Source organism: Gekko japonicus, unplaced genomic scaffold (genome assembly GCF_001447785.1).
Source record: "Gekko japonicus isolate JY-2015 unplaced genomic scaffold, Gekko_japonicus_V1.1 scaffold4782, whole genome shotgun sequence".
Lineage (NCBI taxonomy): Eukaryota > Metazoa > Chordata > Lepidosauria > Squamata > Gekkonidae > Gekko > Gekko japonicus.
The window spans coordinates 39,931-61,908 of record NW_015171034.1 but is presented as its reverse complement, the minus strand read 5'-3'; the positions used below and the strand labels follow the sequence as shown (position 1 = coordinate 61,908).

General features: G+C 51.7%; 1 protein-coding gene across 1 annotated transcript in view; it reads left to right on the top strand.

The window, feature by feature from the left end:
- MEGF8 (multiple EGF-like-domains 8) overlaps positions 1–21,978 on the top strand; it is a gene marked incomplete at its 5' end in the record, with an annotated part of 69,628 nt that overhangs the window by 10,417 nt on the left and 37,233 nt on the right. Inside the window, 8 exon segments of the mRNA XM_015419040.1 lie at positions 2,008–2,247; positions 4,882–4,970; positions 8,003–8,134; positions 9,581–9,694; positions 11,041–11,289; positions 12,129–12,184; positions 16,758–16,968; positions 19,399–19,618. Of these exon segments, the coding sequence (XP_015274526.1) occupies positions 2,008–2,247; positions 4,882–4,970; positions 8,003–8,134; positions 9,581–9,694; positions 11,041–11,289; positions 12,129–12,184; positions 16,758–16,968; positions 19,399–19,618 (1,311 nt within the window).

Below are 21,978 nucleotides of genomic sequence, written 5' to 3'. Positions count from 1 at the left end.
GAGCAGGGCTCTTTTGGAGGATAAAGCCCAGCAGGAACTCATTAGCATAATAGGCCACACCCAACAGCAGAAACTCATTAGCATATTAGGCCACACCCCCGACAGCACAACTCATTGGCACATTAGGCCACACACCCCCATGTTACCAGAAGTGTGCTCATCCAGCCACACCCACCTTTTGCATCTTATTCTGTTTACCTTGTTTGTTGTCCAAACCCAGGGCCTTTTTTTGTAGCAGGAACTCCTTTGCACGTTAGGCCACACACCCCTAATGTAGCCAATCCTAATGCGTTCCTGCTGTTGGGTGTGGCCTATTATGCTAATGAGTTCCTGCTGGGTGTGGCCAACTTGGGAGCCAGCCGGAACTCCGTTCCTGTGCGTTCCTGCCCAAAAATAGCCCTGCGTCTGAGCAATTGTAGTCTGCGTTATTTATAGTGTTTGCTTGCTTTCTGTGAATTTGTATACTGTGATATCGCATTGGTTAATGGAATCTCCAGATTATGCCCATCTGTTTCAGCCCATCTGTTTTAGCACACCGAGAGCTCTAAAGGAAGCCCTGGCCAGAATTAACGCAACTGCGACCCAGCAATTCTCTTAATCTCCTGAGTGCGTATTTTACTGAATGATTGGTAGGTACTTCTTAGAAGGAGCTGCGGTAGCTCAAGTGGTTAAGGCGCTGAACTGCAGGCTGTGGAAGGTCAGTAGTTCAGCAGTTCGAGACCCGAGTGTGACGCATGACGGACTGAGCTCCCGTCTCTAGTTCCAGCTCCTGCCAACCTAGCAGTTCGAAAGCAAGAAATTGCAAGTAGATAAATAGGGACCACTTCGGTGGGAAGGTCACAGTGTTCCGTGTGCCTTTGTGTTTAGTCATGCCGGCCACATGACCACGGAAACGTCTTCGGACAGCGCTGGCTCTTCGGCTTTGGAACGGAGATGAGCACCGCAAACCTAGAGTCGGATTCGACTGGCTTTCGAGCAAGGGAACCTTTACCTTTAACTTTACTTCTTAGAAAGAGAGAAGGTTTTTTTGTTTTTTTAATTCTCAGTGGCTTTTTGCCCCCCTTCCCCTTGAACCAAAATTTGGCTAAAGTTCTATAGACTATAGAGGCTGATCAGCACTAGGCAAAAAGACACTAGGATTTGGGGGCGGTCGCGTTCAGCTGCCTTTGTGGGAAAGGGTAGACATCAAGTTGTTCGGTATCTCCTAGCCTCTGTGAGGATCTCTGGGTTGGTTGTGAATGATCATGAATAGCGTTATCTTTATTCTATTTCAGTCTGTGATCATTTCTTCGTTTGCTTTCCGATGTGCATATTTGTGCATATTTGTGTTACCTGGCTCTGTCGTCTTTTAAATGGCTTGGCGCCTGTACTAAATGCGTAATAAAGCTTCTGAAGAGAAAGGGAATGGGCAACACGGCGCGGGGGGGGGTGGCTTTGCCTGCCAAGCTTTGTAGAAATTTTATGAAAAGGGTCCCCGACTTGGTGCCTGTGGGCACGAGGGTGGGATCTTCACTGTGCGCCTGGAGGAAAGCTGCAGCATCCATTTTGTGGCTGGCCCCGCCTTCTGCAGCCGCCGTTTGTGGCAGCCGTTTTGCGGCTCTGCGCCCACCACGCCCTGTCAGGATTCCAAAGGTGCCCGCGGGCTGAAAAAAGTTGGGGACCCCTGCAGTGTTCCCTCTAAGCTGAGTCAGTGTGAGCCAGCTCACAGTTTTTTAGCCTCCGGCTCACACATTTTTTGTCTTCGCTCAGGAAGGTCCAGAGCAAAATAATTCATGCAGCAGCCAGATCGCTCGCTCACAACTTCAATGCCAGGGGCTCACAGAGTAGAATGTTTGCTCACAAGACTCCACAGCTTAGAGGGAGCATTGGACCCCTGTTTTATGAACTGCAGTTTGGGAGTAGAGACAAAAGGTGCCGAGGTACATCGCATCCGTTTGCTTCTGAGGCATCCTGATTCTGGAGACTTCCTCTCTCTCTCTGTCTCTCTCTCCTGCTTTGACTGCGTAGGAGATCTCCTACTTCTTCTTGGAGCCCTTCCACTCGGAGATGTGCGCCACGTACAGCTCATGCCTGGCTTGTCTGGCCGACCAGGGGTGCGGCTGGTGCCCGCTCACCGCCACCTGCCACCGACGCCTGGCGCAGAAGGACGCCGCCGGGTCCTGCGGGGCCGACACCGTGCGCCTCGTTCTGCTGCCGAGCAATTGCATCCTGTGCGAGGATTACCGCGACTGCCACGCCTGCAGCAAGGTGAGGGGCGTGTTGTGGCCCAGTGAGTTTTCCCAGGGCCGAGGCTTGTCTTGCGAGCAGAGAGGAGCTGGCATATCGCAGCGATCGGTGGTCTCCTGGCGCTTTCAGCAGTACGTCTTATCTTCGGAGTGGATGGATTTCCCCAAAAACTGGAATCCCTGATTTACTGCACAGTCAGACATACGTATAGAATAGAACCGCAGAGTTGGAAGGGGCCATGCAGGCCATCTAGTCCGACCCCCTGCTCAATGCAGGATCCGCCTAGAGCATCCCTGACAAGTGTCAGTCCACCCACTGCTTAAAGACTGCCAGGGAGGGGGAGCTCACCACCTCCCCAGACAGCCGATTCCACTGTTGCACAACTCTGACTGTAAAAAGGTTTTCCCTAATACCCAGCCGGTACCTTCCCGCCCTTAATTCAAACCCATTCTCGCGAGTCCTCTCTGCTGCCCACAGGAACAGCTCCCTGCCCTCTTCTAGGTGACGGCCCTTCAAATACTCCCAAGAGAGCAATTATGTCTCCCTCTCAACCTCCTCTTCTCCAGACCGAACATCCCCAAGTCCCTCAGCCTTTCCTCACAGGGCTTCTTGGTCTCCAGGCCCCCGATCACCCTCGTCGCTCTTCTGTCCACATCCTTTTTGAAGTGAGGCCTCCAGAACTGCACACAGTACTCCAGGGGCACCCTGACCAATGCAGTGTACAGTGGGACTTGGACATCTCGCGATTTGGATGTTGCGCCTTTGTTGATACACCCCAAGAGTGCATTAGCCTAGATTGCATTAGCCCAGAGCAGGTGACCCCCCAACGTGGTGCTTATGGGCTGTGGGAGGAACCAGGTGGGACCTTTGCCCCACAAGCCTTCTAATTGCCCACTGGAGATCTCATTGGCTGTGCAGATTTTTAAAAACTTTGCCTTAGAAGCAACTGCCTCTAGAACGCAGGGATCTTCACTGCGTGAACGAAGGTGAGCTGCGGCAGCCATTGTGTGTGGCCGGCTCCGCCTCCTGCGGCAGCCGTTGTGTGGCAGCCATTTTGCGCCCATGCCCACCTTGCTGTGTGAGAACTCCAAAGGGCTCACAAAGGTTGGGGGACCCCCGGTCTGGAGGTAGGTCATAATGAAAAAGATAATGGAGAGCCGGTGTGGTGTTGTGGTCAGATCATCAAATTAGGCTCATCCGGGAGACCCAGGTTCGAATCCCCACTCTGCCACGGAGGCTCGCTGGGTAACCTTGGGCTAATCGCGCCACTCTGAAGGCTAACCTACCTTGCAGGGACGTTGTGAGGATAAAATGGAGGAGAGGAGAAGGCTGTAAGCTGTTCTGGCTCCCGACTGGGGAGAAAGCAAGGGTAGGAAGGAAGTAAATAAGAATTCGAAAGGATAGATTGCCGGGTTGGAAACTGGTTCTGGTTCTTGCCTGATAGCAAGGTTGCGGAGCCAGCTCCGATATACCCTTTGCATGTTGTCTTAACAGTGTAGGAGCTGATTCAGAAACCCAGGACTGGCATATGATAAAGTCCCTCCCGGGTTGGACCACTTCAGGGTGGGGACTGTGTGTCTGAGGGCTTCCCCACTTAATCAGCTAGCTGCTCACAGAAAGTTAGCATGTCAGGGGAGGCTCAGGTAAAACCCGGACTCGCTAGCTTTCCGGGTACAGGAAGTTCTTCACAAGGAGACGGCTTCCAAAGTGCTGACCCCCTTCCTGCTCCCTGGTGTGGTGCCGCCCAAGCTGGACTGTACCACAGTGCATTTCTGAGAGGGGGGGTTCCTGGTATGGGGCAGCTCTCTAATTTGGGCCCTGAATGTCTTACCCTAAGGTGTCTTTAAATCTGAGTCCTGCCTATGTCACTCCCATCCTTTCATCCCCACCCAAAGAGAGACGCTTCTTCCTTTGCTGAATGAGAGCCTGCCTCATAGCAACCACGAGAGACAGACGCGCCAAAACAAAGCAAGTTGCTAGTAGCAGATACTGATCATAGAGAGTTGCAGATGACTGTCCTAGAGAGGTGCATGCCACAGGTAGCAGACACAGTCCTGGAGAGTTGGGTGAGAAGACGAAAACCATCGCGGGCAAACCAAACCCTCTTCTCACACAAATTAATTAATTAATAATCGTATGGCAGCGTGTGTAGAATAGCCAGGAGATCCTAAGATCGTCCGGCAGCTAGAAGTTCCAGCTCATTTAGCGTCATGCGCCACTAAGGTAGGAGCTGCGGTGGCTCAAGTGGTCAAGACGCTGAACTGCAGGCTGTGGAAGGTCAGTAGTTCAGCAGTTCGAGACCCGAGTGTGCCGCATGACGGAGTGAGCTCCCATCTCTAGTTCCAGCTCCTGCCAACCTAGCAGTTCGAAAGCAAGAAACTGCAAGTAGATAAATAGGTACCACTTTGGTGGGAAGGTAACAGCGTTCCGTGCGCCTCGGTGTTTAGTCATGCCAGCCACATGACCACGGAAACGTCTTCGGACAGTGCTGGCTCTTCGGCTTGGAAACGGAGATGAGCACCGCAACCCTAGAGTCGGACTCGACTGGCTTTCGAGCAAGGGAAACCTTTACCTTTACCTTTTACCACTAAGGTGGCGAGCTAGATTTGTTTTAAGGCAAGGGACGTTTCAGGAGGTAGTTTGCCATCGCCTGCCTCTGCGTCCTGCCCCTGGTTTTCCGCCCGCCGAGGCCGGCTGGCCAACGCGATCCGCTCTCCGCAAGAGTGTCCCAAACTCTGCAACCAGTGAGTGACCCCGAGGAGGAGGAGGCGGTGGCATGCATTGGGTCGCTGTTGGCATTGGCCAGCAGCTTGTGTGGGAAAGGGGCACGCGTCGGAGTTTGCTCTGTCGCGTAGAGGTCACAAAAGGGGGCAGATACCGGCCCTGGGATAAGGTAGCTGCCAGTGCCTCTAGGTTTCCCAGTTGCCTGGTCCCAAACTCTGCAACCAGTGAGTGACCCTGAGGAGGAGGAGGCGGTGGCGTGCATTGGGTGGCTGTTGGCGTTGGCCAGCGGCTTGTGTGGGAAAGGGGCATGAGTCGGAGTTTGCTCTGTCATGTAAAGGTCACAAAATGGGGCGGATACCGGCCCTGGTTGCTCTACACTCTGGATCAGGTAGCCGGCAGTGCCTCTAGGTTTCCCAGTTGCCTGGACCTAGTGAGGAAAACTCAGTCATGCTAGGAAGAGGAAGACCCAACGGGAGATGGATCGACTCCATCAAGGGAGCCAGGGCCCACCGTCGGCAAGGCCTAAGCAAGGCTGCCAACGATGGGACGTTTTGGAGGTCATCAATTCACGGGGCTGCCATAAGTCGGAAGCGTCTTGACAGCACTTAAACACCAAACATTTGGGAATTCCCCAGCCCCAATCTCCCACCTGTGAGAGATTGAGGAATGGAAGAAAAAAACATGTTCTCCATAGGGACGCCCTAGGAATTCCCCCTAGTCTCTGTGGTCTCTACCATAGAGATTGCGGGGATTCCTAGAGCATCCCCCGGAAGTGACGCCGTGTCCTCCCAAAACTCCATCATTCCCAGGCCCCACTGTCAAAATCTCCAGGCATTTAGCTAGGTAGTGTTGGGAAACATAAGTGGCTGGGAGAGTTTTATTCTCACTGCAGCAGGCAGCGACAGGGACCAATCAGGTTGAGTGGGCTGGAAGGCTCTGGTGAGCCCTCCAGTGTCAGACTGTGGCCCAGGAAGCTTGTGAAGTGGGAGGGCTCCAGGAGTTCTGGCCCTGCTGGTGGACCTCCTGGTGGCCCCTGGGGTTTTGGCCACTGTGTGACACAGAGTGCTGGACTGGATGGGCCATTGGCCTGATCCAACATGGCTTCTCTTATGTTCTTATAGATGGAACACTCAGTCTGGGGCAGTGATGCTCAGTCTTCTTGGTGCTTGGGGGGGCACAGTGGGAGAGCTTCTGGAGTTCTGGCCCAGCTGGTGGACCTCCTGATGGCCCCTGGGTTTTTGGACACTGTGTGACACAGAGGGTTGGACTGGATAAGCCACTGGTCTGATCCAACATGGTTTCTCTTATGTTCTTAAGCGAAGAGGTCCATCAGTGGCTATTAGGCACAAAGAACAGATGGAACACTCCGTCTGGGGCAGTGATGCTCTGTCTTCTTGGTGCTTGGGGGGGGGCAGCAGTGGGAGGGCTTCTGGAGTTCTGGTCCAGCTGGTGGGCCTCCTGATGGCCCCTGGGGTTTTGGACACTGCGTGACACAGAGTGCTGGACTGGATAAGCCACTGATCCAACATGGCTTCCCTTATGTTCTTATATGGAGCAGAGGTCCATCAGTGGCTATTAGCCACATGGTATAGATGGAACACTCTGTCTGGGGCAGTGATGCGTTGTCTTCTTGGTGCTTGGGGGGGCACAGTGGGAGGGCTTCTGGAGTTCTGGCCCCGCTGGTAGACCTCCTGATGGCTCCTGATGGCACCTGGTACTTTTCCACCGTGTGACACAGAGTGTTGGACTGGATGGGCCTTTGGACTGATCCAACATGGCTTAATTTACATTCCTAGGTTCTCTTCTGTTTTTGCCATCCAGTCACAGCTGACGTACAGTGACCCTGTGGGGATTTCAAGGCAAGAGATGTGCAGAGGTGGTCTGCCATCCCTTGCTTCTGTGTAGGGGCCCCGGACTTCCTTGGTCTCCCATCCAAATATTAACCAGGGCCGACCCTGCTTAGCTTCCGAGGTCGGATGAGATTAGGCTACACTGGGCCGTCCAGGTGAGAGCCAGCCTCTCTAGAGCTTGTTGTTGTTCAGTCGCACAGTCGAGTCCGACTCTTCGCGACCCCATGGACGAACTCTCGCCAGGCCTTCCGGTCTTCCGCCGTCCTCTGAAGTTGGCTCAACTTCATGCTCGTTGCATCGATGACACTGTCTAACCATCTCATCCTTTGCCGTCCCCGTCTCCTTTGACCTTCAATCTTTCCCAGCATCAGAGTCTTTTCCAGTGAGTACTCCCTTCTCATTTGGTGGCCAAATTATGTGAGCCTTAGTTTCATTATCTGGCCTTCTAGGGAACAGTCAGGGTTGATTTCTTTGAGGATTGACTGATTTGTTCTTCTTGCAGTCCAAGGGACTCTCAAGAGTCTCCTCCAGCACCATAGTTCAAAAGCATCTATTCTTCGGCGCTCGGCCTTCCTTATAGTCCAGCTCTCGCAGCCATACATGACTACTGGGAGTACCATTGCTTTGACCATGCGGACTTTTGTTGGCAGGGTGATGTCTCTACTTTTTATCATGCTGTTTAGGTTCGCCATCGCTTTCCTCCCAAGGAGCAGGCGTCTTTTAATTTCATGGCTGCAGTCACAGTCTGCGGTGATCTAGAGCTACCATACACATATTGTAGGACCTGCAGATTTGGGGGGTGGAAACATTTTTAATTGGTGAGTTTACAATCACAGTTTGAAGGCTTGTGGGCACAGTGATGGTGTTCTTGGCAGCCCACAGAGCGCAAGGGCCCTGGATTCCAGTTTCTGCTTTCTAATGCAAGGACGCAAGGTCCCCTGTCTAAACCCTTGGCTCGTTCCACCCTACGGTACTCTCTCTGGTACACCCAGCCTGGTCTGACCCTGCCCGTCTTGGTCTGCTGTCCCTAGCCGTCGATGCCAGTGAGGTCATCACACTGGCTCCTCCTCTTCCTGTCACGTGACCCGTGTTTGCAGCTCAGTGGGCCTTCCGTATGGGAAAGGCTGACAGCCCTCGGCATTGCAAGCTGGCCATACAGCATTTCTCTCTTCCTCCCCTCCCTTCCTCCCCTCACCTTCCAGGCGCACCACCTGCTCCGAGTGCCTCTCCAACTCCAGCCAGTGTGCCTGGTGCCAGTCCACGCGCAACTGCTTCTTCTTCGCTGCCTACCTGGCCAAATACCCTTATGGGGACTGCCGCGGATGGTACGACAGGTACGTTGGTGGGGGGGGGGGGAGGATGAACTTTGGCTGTTGAAGGGGAGCGACAGCTGCCTCCTCCCGTCTTGGGATCTTGTGCCGCTGTTGGACGGGAAGCGGAAGGGGTGGCTTGTACGTGCTCAGAGGAACCCCACTCTGGTGTGGCTAGGGGCACACAGAAGAAGGCTCCCAGCTAAGGCACAATAGGTGCATTGCAAGCTCATCTTGGGTGTGGTCCTCACAAGGTCTTGTCTGACATGAGCGAACCTGAGAGGAGGTGCCGCAGTGGCTAATGGGGAAGAGTTGGGGGCGCAAGATGTTACACGGTGACATTTCTGCAACCAAGGAGAGGGGCCACTGCTTTTGCTTGACTGAGGTGGAGGGGCTGCCGTATCTGGCCCTCGTTCCTCCCAGGATACTGGTGGGGGGAACATTTTGGTATATTTATTTCCTTCACTATGTTTCCCCCCAGAATTAAGCCCAAACAAATGGTGACCATATAAACGAAGCTTGTTATTCCAGTTTGGTCCTTGCTTCTGTTAAACGCCTTTATTATACCGTATGCTAATTTGTTCCTCACCCCCTACCTATATATATATGGACTGGCAACTTCCACTTCAACGTATCGGAAGAAGTGTGCCTTGCACACGAAAGCTTATACCTTGAATAAAACTTCGTTGGTCTTAAAGGTGCCACTGGACTGGAGCTTTGTTCAGTCTGGTATTGGGGTCAAGAATGGCGGACTCTAATCTGGAGAGCCGGCTTTGATTCCCTGCCCTGCGCCTCCTCCACATGAAGCCTGCTGGGTGACCTTGGGCCAGTCACAGTTCTCCCTGCACTGTCTCAGCCCCTCCTGCCTCACAAGGTACCTGTTGTGGGGTGAGGAAGGGAAGGCGATTGTAAGCCGCTTTGAGATTCCTTTGGGTACAGAAAATCAGGATATAAAAAACAGCTGCTGCTGCTGCTCCTCCTCTTCCTCCTTTTTCTTCTTCTCTTCCTCCTCCTCCTCCTCCTCTTCTTCTTCTTCTCCTCCTTCTCCTTCTTCTCCTCCTCCTCCTCCTTCTCCTTCTTCTTCTACTTCTTGTCCTTCTTGTCCTTCTTCTGTTTTGAATCTGACCTGAAGCAGTTCTGATTTGTTTCAACTGTTTGGACGCTGCCACCACCCCTCAAGACGAGGGGAGGGTCTTTCCTAGCCGCTCCCTTCTCCTTCCTTCCCAGATGGGAATACCGGCAGGGGAAGAGAGTCGCCGAGTGGAATGTCCCAGGAGGCACAGGGCTTCTGGCCCTTCCATTCTCAGAAGGCAGAGAAGTGGGGGGGGGGGAGACGTCCAGAGGACTAGCGACTTGATTTGTTCATTGAAAGCTTCATAACCCTGTGTGATATTTGGTGCAGCTGACCTCTCTCTCTCTCTCCCTCCCTCCCTTCCTGTGTCTGGCTTTCTCCATTCCTCCTTCCCTCAGTGTTCACTCTGTGCCCCAGTGCCTCGACTGCACCCGCTTCAACACCTGCCGGGAATGCCTGCAGAACTTCGAATGCGGCTGGTGCGGAAACTCGGACAACCCAAGCATCGGCAGGTGAGGCCAGAGTCGGAAGCAATGGCGGTCCTTGCCTAAGGTTGCCGGGTGGAGCCTGGGGAAGACAGGGACCTCAGTAGGGTGCGATGCCATAGAGTTCACACTCCAAAACATCCCTTTTCTCCAGGGGAACTAATGTCTGTAGCCTGGAGATGAGCTCTAACTCTGTGGGATCTCCAGGTCCCACCTGGAGGCTGGCATCACTATTGCCAGGTCCAGCCCGGCCACCAGCAGGGGATGGGGAGTAGGGTTGCTAGATCCAGGCTGGGAAACTCCTGGAGATTTGGGGGGTGGAGCCTGGGGGAGGACAGGGACCTCAGTGGGGCGCAATGCCATAGAGTCCACCCTCCAAAGCATCAATTTTATCCAGGGGAACTTATCTCTGTAGTCTGGAGAGGAGCTGTAATTCTGGGAGGATTCCCCAGGTCCCACCTGGAGGTTGGCATCCCTATCCCTGCTCCGGCTGCAGTCCAACCAGAGTTCCTGAGAAATTTGACTGACTTTGTGTGTGTGTGGGGGGGGCATGGAGGCGGCAGTGGTGAGATTCCATGTGTTGAGGTCATTCATCTTTGATTCCGCATGCCCAGAAGCGTGACTCTCCAGTTTCATCTTTTAAATCGATCGCTTCCGAAGCAAGTTACTAGTTCTCATGGCTCTGCCGTCACATTGAAAAGAAAGATGTCAGCCTTCTGAGTCAGCTGCGCAAAAAGAGTTCCCAGCTCCTTTGATAATGCAGGTTTCCTGGTTGGTTGGTTTTTTAAAGTTTGTACGACAGGCTGAAATTCAACCAGTGTAGCTTTCCCCGTCTCTGGAACTTCACCTGATGAGTTTCTCCCTTTAGTGCCAGATCAGTGTGTGGTGTAGCAGACAGAGTGCCTGTCTGGGATCTGAGAGACCCAGGATCTGTAAGCTGCTTTGCGTCCACACAGGGGAAGGAAATGGGGAATAAATAAACATGAAATAAAGACTGTCTGGTGTGAGCAAATCCAGGTTTGCTTTTATTTAATTATTTATTTATTGGCAGCCAGTGTGGTGGAGTGGTTAAGAGTGGTCGGCTAGGGACTGAGATACCCGGGTTTGAATTGCCACTCTGCCGTGGAAGCTCGCTGGGTGACCCTGGGCCAGTCACACTCTCTCTGCTTAACCAACCTCCCAGGCTTGTTGTGAGGATAAAATGGAGGAGAGGAGAATGATGTAAGCCACTCTGGGTCCTCACCGGGGAGAAAGGTGGGGTCTAAACGAAGTACATCAATCGATAAGTATTGTAGGCCCAGAGGCCTTTCCTAGAGTAGCTGGCAACCTTGACTGTCTTGTGAGGAGAGTCAGCCGCTGGTCTCCCTCCACAGGTGCCTCCCGGGGGATTTCTCGGGCCTGAAGTCCTTCCTGAACTGCTCGGTGGCTCTCTGGGACTCTCATGGCCTGCCTCCCACCCATCCCGCCCAGTGGTCCTACGGGCAGTGCCCAGACGTGGACGAGTGCCGCTTGGGCCTAGCCAACTGCCATCCTTACGCCAGCTGCAAGAACACGCCAGATTCTTTTGAGTGTCACTGTAACCGAGGCTATGCGGGCGACGGCGTGGCCGACTGCAACCAGACGTGAGTAGGGGGAACGCCAAGATTGCTCCCCAATAGGAGGGCGTCACAAGCTCCTCAAGGAACTTTCACACGAGAGTCGTCCTTGAGGAGAGAAGACTTTTGAATGGCTAGTTGGACCGATATACCTGTCGTGGTTGTTAGTATAGCTTGTGCGTATGTGACGTATGATTGGAATGTGGGTTTTGACTATACACCAGGTCCCCACTTTGATACCCTCAGTCCTGGCAAAAAAGTTCAACTCTTTAGCATTTCAAACCTCCTCAATAAACTTTCCTTCAAGAAAGCCTGTGTGGAGAGTGATTTGACTGGGAGCCTGACAGGAGTCCGCCAGGACCCCCCCCAAAAAAAACCCCACCAAACCAAAAAAAACCATGAGCAACTTAAGTGTGCCAGAGAGCCAGAGAGCCAGTTTGGTGTAGTGGTTAAGTGCGCGGACTCTAATCTGGGAGAACCGGGTTTGATTCCCCACTCCTCCACTTGCACCTGTGGGCAAGCTGTAGTTCTGATAAGAGCTGTTCTTGAAAAAGAGCAGTTTCTGTCAGAGCTCTCTCAGCCCCACCCACCTCACAGGGTGTCTGTTGTGGGGAGGGGAAGGGAAAGGAGTTTGTAAGCCGCTCTGAGACACCTTTGGGTAGTGAAGGGCGGGGTATAAATCCAATCTCCTCCTCCTCCTCCTGGGCTTACTTTCTCCCGCTTTTTCACAAGAACCCAGGGAATCATTTACCAAACTGCTCAGTCTCTCCCTCTGCACCTGTTGACCTGGTCCCTCTTCACACTGTTAAATAACAAGACAATCTCTCAGAAGACAGAAAGTAGATGCACTCGCCTCTTCCTTCCAGGTCCCAGGGAGTCCAACACAAACAAATGCCAGTTCACCTGCGCATCCCCCTTCCCGGTGAGGGAACCAATTTTGGGGGGAATTAAGAGTCTAGGAGCTTTTCCTTGGAATATCATTCCCACCCCGCTTGACTGGATGGGGTGTGTGTGTTAAAACTGGCAGGAACCCCATAGTTTGAGAGGGGGGGGGGAGCCCTGTTCCAAAGTCAAAACTATCGAAAATGTAAACCCATAATGCAAAGGATTTTCGTAAGTCACCTGTGACTTGATGGCTATTTAACATAAGGACATAAGAACATAAGAGATGGAGGGGGGGGGGGAGCCCTGTTCCAAAGTCAAAACTATCGAAAATGTAAACCCATAATGCAAAGGATTTTCGTAAGTCACCTGTGACTTGATGGCTATTTAACATAAGGACATAAGAACATAAGAGACGCCAATGTTGGATCAGGCCAAAGGCCCATCCAGTCCAACACTCTGTATCACACAATGGCCAGAAATACCAGTGCCATCAGGAGGTCCACCAGTGGGGCCAGGACACTAGAAGCCCTCCCACTGTTGACCCCCCCCCCAAGCACCAAGAAGACAGAGCATCCCTTGCCCCAGAGCCCCTATCTATACATTGTGGCTAATAGCCACTGATGGACCTCTGCTCCAGATGCTTATCTAATTCCCTCTTGAAGCCGTCCCTGCTTGTAGCCGCCACCACTTCCTGTGGCAGTGAATTCCACGTGTTAATCACTCTTTGGGTGAAGAAGTACTTCCTTTTACCCATTCTAACCCGACTGCTCAGCAATTTCATGGAGTGCCCACGAGTTCTTGTATTGTGAGAAAGGGAGAAAAGTACCTCTTTCTTTACCTGCTCTTTCCCATGCATAATCTTATAAACCTCGATCATGTCACCCCTCAGTCGTCTCTTCTCCAAGCTAAAGAGCCCTAAGCGCTTTAACCTTTCCTCATAGGGAAAGTGTTCCAACCCTTTTATCATTCGAGTTGTCCTTTTCTGCACTTTTCCCAAAGCTATAATATCCTTTTTAAGGTGCGGTGAACAGAACTGCACACAGTATTCCGAATGAGGTCGCACCATTGATGAGGTCGCACCAGGGGCATTATGATATTGGCTGATCTGTTTTCAATACCCTTCCTAATAATCCCCAGCATAGCATTGGCCTTCTTTATTGCAGTCACACACTGTCTCGACATTTTCAGTGAGTTATCCACTACAACTCCAAGATCTCTCTCTTGCTCAGTCTCTGCCAGTTCAGACCCCATCAATGTGTATTTATATTTAGGATTTTTGGCTCCAATGTGCATCACCTTGCACTTGGCCACATTGAACCCCATTTGCCATGTTGACGCCCACTCACCCATCCTTGACAGATCCCCTTGGAGTGCCTCACAATCCTCACTGGTTTTCACCACCCCGAACAACTTTGTATCATCCGCAAATTTAGCCACTTCACTGCTTACTCCCATCTCCAAATCATTAATGAACAAGTTAAAAAGCAGTGGACCAAGTACTGATCCCTGCGGTACCCCACTGCTTACCACCCTCCACTGAGAAAATTGCCCACCTACACTCACTCTCTGTTTTCTATGAACTAGCCAGTTTTTGATCCATAAAAGAACTTGTCCTTCTATCCCATGATTTTTGAGCTTACTTAGGAGCCTTTGATGAGGAACTTTATCAAAAGCTTTCTGGAAGTCAAGGTAAATAATATCTATTGGATCCCCCTTGTCCACATGTTTGTTCACCCCCTCAAAGAACACTAACAGGTTAGTGAGACAAGATCTTCCCTTACAGAAACCGTGCTGAGTCTGCCTCAATAGGTTTTGTTCATCTATGTGCCTACTAATTCTTTCCTTAATAATGGTTTCCACCAATTTACCCGGTATCGACGTCAGACTGACTGGCCTGTAATTTCCCGGATCTCCTCTGGAACCCTTTTTAAAGATGGGAGTGACATTAGCTACCTTCCAATCCTCAGGAATGGAGGCAGATTTTAAGGAAAGATTACATATCTTTGTCAGGAGATCTACAAGTTCACATTTGAGTTCTTTCAGAACTCTCGGATGTATGCCATCTGGGCCTGGTGATTTTTCAGTTTTTAAGTTGTCTATCAGTTTTAGGACCTCCTCTCTCATCACCTCAATCTGACTCAGGTCTTCCAACACCCCTCCTGAAATCAGTGGTTCTGGAGTGGGCAAGCACTTCTCATCTTCCACAGTGAAGACGGAGGCAAAAAATGCATTTAGCTTCTCAGCCATTTCCCTATCATCCTTCAATACTCCTTTTACCCCTTGGTCGTCCAAGGGCCCCACTGCCTCCCTGGCTGGTTTCCTGTTTCTAATGTATTTGAAGAAAGTTTTATTGTTGGTTTTTACGTTTTTTGCTATATGCTCCTCATATTCCCTTTTTGCCTGCCTGACCTCAGACTTGCATTTTATTTGCCATAGCCTGTGTTCCGTTTTATCAGCCTCACTGTGACTAGCTTTCCACTGCTTAAAGGAATTCTTTTTACTTTTTACAGCCTCCATTACTCTGTTTGTTAACCATGCAGGCTTTTTCCTATACCTGTTTGTGCCTTTCCTAACCTGCGGAATATATATTTTTTGAGCTTCTAGGATCGTAGTTTTAAATAGATCCCAAGCTTCCCCAATTGTTTTGACCCTTTCTACTTTTCCTTTCAGTTTCCTCCCCACGTGTCCCCTCATATCAGAGAAATTACCCCTTTTAAAGTTAAAAATGGTTGTGTGAGTCTTTTTGGCCAATTCTCTATTTGTACAAATGATGAACTCAACAACATTATGATCACTGTTTCCAAGCGGTGCAATCACTTTTACATCTCTCACCAGGTCTTGAGTGTTACTTAGGACCAAATCAAGGATCGCCTCTCCCCTGGTAGGTTCCGTGACCATCTGCTCCATAGCACAGTCATTTAGAGTGTCTAGAAACTCAATCTCTTTTTCCCGACTAGAACACATATTGACCCAATCAATGTGTGGGTAGTTAAAATCACCTATTATTACACAGTGTTTTTGTCTAGTGAATCTTTCAACATATAGGCAACAAGGCTATTATGAGTGCATCTAAAATGCAATCGCAGCCAGAATCTAAAGGTGATGATCCACGCCTTTGTCTCCAGCCTTCTCTGATTAAGCTCCAAGCAAATGGCAGCGTAGGAGACGCACAAAGGCAACCCCAGAATTTTCCTCAGAAATTTGGATTGCAGTTGTTCAACTGCCTTGTTAAAGGCTGTAATCCAAATAGGGATACCATAGAGGAGCTTAGCAATAGTTTGGTGTACAAACACTTTAATAGCTGCTGGCACGTACTGATTGCCCTTAGTATAATAAAACCGCGTAAGTGCAAGCACACAGCAATTCGCCATTTTAATTGCCTCTGTTCTGTGTGTTGCCCAACTAAAATTGTGATGAAAATTCACTCCCAGGTATTTAAAGCTCTTGACCTGTATGATTGTTTCACCCCTTATATTCCAATTCCTAGGTTTCCAGGGTCCCCCAAAGGCCATAACTTTAGTTTTCCCAAAGTTCACTGAGAGTCCATTATGAGCACAATAATCCAGGAAGCTTACTAACAATTTTTTCATCCCTACTTCGGAGCGGGAAAGAATGACCGCATCATCAGCATATAAAAGCAAGGGGACAGTTTGTCCACCCAGAACTGGACAGTGACTATAGCCCAGAGAGTCTTCCAAACAAACAGACAAATCATTAAGAAACAAATTGAAAAGAAGCGGAGCCAAGATACAGCCCTGTTTAACCCCAATATTACTTATAATTTTGGGGGTTAAGATCCCTTCTCTAGAACCTCTGATTTGGCAAGTTGTACCGGTGTAGAGATTCCTAATCAAATATAACAGTCTTAGATCCATCCCTGCCTTCAATAGTTTCTTCCATAGGCGCTCTCTGGACACAGAGTCAAAGGCACCCTTCAGGTCAAGGAAGGTAGCAAAAAGCCTGCTTCCCTTCCCTTTACGGTATTTGTTCACTAAGTGGCTTAAGACTATACAATGGTCTAAGGTGGACTTCCCCTGACAAAAACCAGCTTGTTCACATCCCAATATTTGCTGTTCGGTGACCCAGGCGTTGAGCTTAATCGCAAGATGTCTTGCGTATAGTTTCCCTAACGTTGAAAGAAGACTAATCGGCCTATAGTTGCTAGGCAACTCAAAGTTACATTTTTTAAAAATTGGCACTACTACAGCATTCAACCACGCTTCAGGCATTACTCCTGATCTATCTATAGCGGTAAAGAGAGCTGCCAAAAAGGGAGCCCACCATTCTGGGCATGCTTTAATAGCTTCAGGGGGGATTGCATCCGGGCCCGGGGCCTTCCCTGACTTAATTTGCGCTATTAAGGAGTCTCGTGAGCAAAACTTCTACTTTGTGAGCGACTGGCATTGAAGGTGTGAGCGAGCGATTTTTGGCAACTGCATAAATGAGTCTGCTCTGGAATCCTCCTCCCTGAGCTAAGGCGAAAATGTGTTGAGCCAGAGGCTAAAAAGCTGTGACCTGGCTCACACTAACTCAGCTTAGAGGGAACACTGCTTCCTTCCCTTTCGCATGCCTGCGTCTCTGACACCGTTTCTTTCTCCCTTGGCACACAGACTGGACTCACGGTGAACGCTGCCACCTTTGCCGGCCGGGCAGCTACGGGAACGCGACGCACCAGGGGGGCTGCCAGGAGTGTGCTTGCAACGGGCACGGCCTGGAGGAGATGGGCTTCTGCCACAGGGCCACGGGGGTCTGTTACTGCGCCCCTCCCACCGAGGGGCTGCACTGTGAGCGCTGCGCCCCAGGATACTACGGGGACCCCAGGTGAGAGAAACCCGGCTGCTCTCGCTGGCCTGACGTAGCCCTGGATTTCTGTATGGTGTGGATCAGGGGCAGAGCGTCTGCTTGGCATGCAGAAGGTCCCAGGTTCAATCCCCGGCATCTCCAGTTAAAAGGACCAGGCAGGAGGGGATGGGAAAGACCTCTGCCTGAGACCCTGGAGAGCCATGAAGGGGGGTTGTGGCTCAGTGGAAGAGCCTCTGCTTGGCATGCAGAAGGTCCCAGGTTCAATCCCCGGCATCTCCAGTTAAAAGGACCAGGCAGGAGGGGATGGGAAAGACCTTTGCCTGAGACCCTGGAGAGCCATGAAGTGGGGCTGTGGCTCAGTGGCAGAGCCTCTGCTTGGCATGCAGAAGGTCCCAGGTTCAATCCCCGGCATCTCCAGTTAAAAGGATCAGAGATAGAGCATCTGTTTGGCATGCAAAAGGTCCCAGGTTGAATCCCCGGCATCTCCAGGTAAAAGGACCGGCCAGGAGGTGATGGGAAAGACCTCTGCCTGAGACCCTGGAGAGCCACTGCCTTTCTGAGTAGATAAGACTGACCTTGATGGATCAGTGTTCCGATTCAGTATAAGGCAGCTTCGTGTGTGTGTCTCCCTGTAGCTCTGAAGTCTTTTGGAATGTGAGGGGGATCCCTGATTTCTAAATGAACACGGGGTTTAGCCTGGCTAGCTAAATGGAGCCTCCATAGTCAGAGGCAGTATACCTCTTAAGAGCAGGTGCCAGGGACAAACTCTCAGAACGGCCCCCTGATCCATGCCTGTCTTGTGAGATACTAGCGGCCTTTGGCCACCTGATGTTGGTTTGGTCAGTCGGACAGTTCCATTCTTACTCTCTGCAAACTGCTGTCCCACCCACCGTCTGTCCCACCCACCCACCTTTAGCTTTTGAATGCAGTCATGCACTTCGGGGTGCCTTCCCCAAATCCTACGAATCCCCCAATCTTCCTCAGAGCTTTTTTCTTGGGGGGAAAAATACCCACAGCTGTCCCTGAAGGGAGAGGAGAGGAGGGACTCCAGAAATTGTGGTGTGTCTCGCTGTGTCCCTCACCGCAGAGCGATTTGCCTCTGATTAGGCTAGAGTCGTGCACAGCTCTCGACACGGGGCTGCTGCAGAAAACGGCATCCCCGAGTTGACTTCTCTCCCCCACCGCTGCCATGTTCACGATCACCTGTCACGATGCCGTCACGTGGCCTTCCCACCCCTCATGGGCTGCCACTGACGTAGGCGCGGGGGCCCAAAATATGACAACACAGCATCACGCTGACTAGAACAGTGCGTTGCCCTCGATGCGGAGCGGCCGCTAAAAACGGCGTCCCCGAGTTGAGTTCTCTCCCCCGCTAGTATCACATTTAGTATAGTGTGTACCGAGTCACGATGTCATCGCATTACCTTCCTGCCCATTGGCTGCCACTGATGTAGGTACGGAAGCCCAGACTATGATGACATACCAGCATGGTAGCAAAAAAAACCCCCAGTGCTCGAGAGGATGGTGTTTTCAGGGGCTTCAGGTTTCAGGTCCTCTTGCAAAAGCAGAATAAACAGGAAATCTGCACATGGCTTCATACAGGTTGTAAAGGTAAAGGTTCCCTTGCTCGAAAGCCAGTCGAGTCCGACTCTAGGGTTGCGGTGCTCATCTCCGTTTCAAAGCCGAAGAGCCAGCGCTGTCCGAAGACGTTTCCGTGGTCATGTGGCCAGCATGACTAAACACCAAGGCGCACGGAATGCTGTTCCCTTCCCACCGAAGTGGTACCTATTTATCTACTTCCAATGTCTTGCTTTCGAACGGCTAGGTTGGCAGGAGCTGGAACTAGAGACAGGAGCTCACTCCGTTATGCGGCACCCGGGTCTCGAACTGCTGAACTACCGACCTTCCATAGCCTGCAGTTCAGCGTCTTAACCACTTGAGCCACCGCAGCTCCTATACGGGTTTCAATCTGCTGTTGTAGGGCTGAGCTTTTCTCAGTGCAGACTCCAGGGTCGCTTTGCACGGGATTTTGATTGCGCCTGGGAAAGACTCAAGGGCCTTTCCCGGATAGGTTTTGTCCCTGTGGGCTAAAGGAGATTGAAGGAACGGACCATGTACTTCTGACTTGTAGATTTTACCTCAGGCTTATCACCTCGGCCCTATATTGCAAACCCTGGAGGGCAAATCTGAGGAAAGTAAGATAACAACCTTCTAGCCTCAAACAGGGCTGACACCATCGAAGAGGTGGCAAACTTCCTTTACAGAGCGTATAGGAGGAGAAGTTATTTTTTGGCAGAAGGGGTAGTGAATTAACTGTTTTGCGTGCCTACCGCCTCTGTACCTAAGGCTGCTGCTCTTGTTATGCCAGTAAAGGTTTGTTGTGTGTGACTCAAGGGCCACGTCTGTATCATGCCTGACTTGGCTCCCCTGTGGATTTTGCTTCCCCAGAAACAAGGGCATCTGCTACCAGGAGTGCACGGGACGCACCCTGCTCACCAACCTCTCTTCTTCGTCTTCGCTGAGCTCTCAGCGGGCCGGGGGACCCCCGCCAGGCGGGCTTTCCTACTGCGTCTGGGTGCTGTCGTCCAACGAAGGCATGGTGCCCTGTCGTCCGGAGCAGACCTGCCCGACCATCACTCTCACTATCCAGCCCGACACCCTCTGCATGGTGAGCGCAGGGGAAGGAAGCAGGGGTGGGGGGGACACCGGCCGACCAAGGGGGCGGTTCTGGGCATTGTTCCCTCTAAGCTGAGTCAGTGTGAGCCAGCTCACAGTTTTTTAGCCTCCGGCTCACACACCTCAAGGCTAGACTACTGTAACGCTCTCTACATGGGGCTGCCTTTGTCGCAAGTCCGGAAGCTACAGCTACAGCTAATGCAGAATGCTGCAGCCAGGCTGTTGATGGGTCTCTCGATGAGGGACCACATTCGGCCTGTGCTGAAAGCGTTGCACTGGCTGCCGATAACGTACCGGATTCGCTTCAAAGTGCTGGTTTTGACCTTTAAAGCCCTTTATGGCCAGGGTCCAGCCTACCTTTCTCCATATGTTCCCCCAAGGGCACTACGGTCGGGGGGGGGGGCGTCATCTCCTGGAAATTCCAGGCCGGAGAGATGTTAAATTTGCGGTGACCAGGACCAGGGCATTTTCGGTGGCGGCTCCTACCTGGTGGAAGGAGCTCCCAGAAGAGATCTTGTTAGCCGCCCCGAGCCTTCGAGGTAGGGCAGGATATAAATTCAAATATAAATAAAAATAAAATGAATTTTTGTCTCGGCTCAGGAAGGAGGGCTCCAGAGCCAACTAAGTTATGCAGCCGCCAAATCGCTCGGTCACAGCTTCAATGCCAGCGGCTCACAAAGTGGGATTTTTTGCTCGCGAGACTCCACAGCTTAGAGGGGGCACTGGTTCTGGGTGGGCTGATAATATTGGTGGAAGGCGGAAGTTTGGCATGAATTGGTAACTTCTGGAATAAGCAGGAAGAGAGGAGTCACTTAATAATAATAATACTTTCCATTTATTAATCGCTTTCCCCAGTGGGCTCAAAGCGATGTACAGTTACTCATTATAAGGGACTAACAATGTTTGTAGGGGACAGGGAAGACAACATATATTCATTTTTAATTGCACACGCCGTCACTGCCCGGTATAGACGTCTTCTGGCTTGAGTGGTCACCCTTCTTAAAGATTGGCACGATAGTGCGCATGGGCTCTCCTCCCTGGCGTGGCATTTGACATTTTGTTTTTAAAAAGCGTTTCTGGTCCCGAGGCCCGTAGCTAACGTGGGGCCCACGGGGCCCAGCCTCCTCGTGTTTCTTCTGGGCCACCTCCCTCCCGGGCTGTCCCTGAAGTGCCTCAACCCGCCCCTCTGCACGCCACGCTGCCTCCACCCTGGCTGCCCGACAACTGAGCTCCTTGGGCACTCCAGAGAAGTGGAATCCTTCGTCCCCAGAGCTACCTTCCGACACTGCCCTCCCCTGTAAACTTGTTGTTCAGAGTAGCAGACTCCCAGACTTGTTGTATTTTAAACCTGACTCCATTCATTGGGATTTATAGTTCAGAAGTCGTTTCTATATATGGGAACGGATCTGATACTAAATTATTATGTTGTTATGTTATAACTCTCGATGTATGTTGAAAACTTTGTGGGTGATTAACTGGCTGGTTTGTAATTTTGGACTCTCAGGACTTTTGTATACTGTTTTGCACAGGGCTTTTTTTGGTAGAAAAAGCCCAGCAGGAACTCATTAGCATAACAGGCCACACCCAACAGCAGAAACTCATTACCATATTAAGCCAAACCCCTGACAGCACAGCACATTAGCATATTAGGCCACACCCCATGCCTTCCCTTGGCTTGCCCGGGTGCCCCAGAGCTGTGGGGAGCCCGGGCAAGACCCCCCCCCTTGAAGGAAAGGGAAGGGCAAGCTGGCCCTTGGACAGGCTGGGGAAGGCACAGGGAGGCATTTAAACGCCTCCCTGATCCTTCCAGGCCCACCCGCCTCGGAGCTAATGTGGGGCCCGCGGGGCCCGGCCTCCTCACATTTCTTCTGGGCCACCTCCCTCCCAGGCTGTCCCCGAAGTGCCTCAACTCACCATCTGCGCGCCACGCTGCCTCCAACCTGGCTGCCCAACAACTGAGCTCCTTGGGCACTCCAGAGAAGTGGAATCCTTCGTCCCCAGAGCTACCTTCCGACACTCCCCTCCCCTTTAAACTCAGCCCAATCACCACCAGCTCCTGCCGGCTTCTCTTCTTCACCATCCACCCTCTCTTAACCACAGGACCGGTCTCTGTATTCCGGCCTGCGTGCACCTGATTTAAAAACTGAACAAGCCCTGCAGGAGTTTTTCTAAGGGAGCTGTGGAGAGCACCCGCCGGAGGCGCCGAGGGGCAGCCCTTTACCTGCACTCTGAGCCGCCCCCACGGCATGCACTCCCTCCCGGCTTCCGTGACCTTCGTGACTGTAGGCGACGCGCCGGGCGGGGACGGGGTAGTGGAGGAGGACCCCCGCCGCCGCTCCCACCACCTCCCTC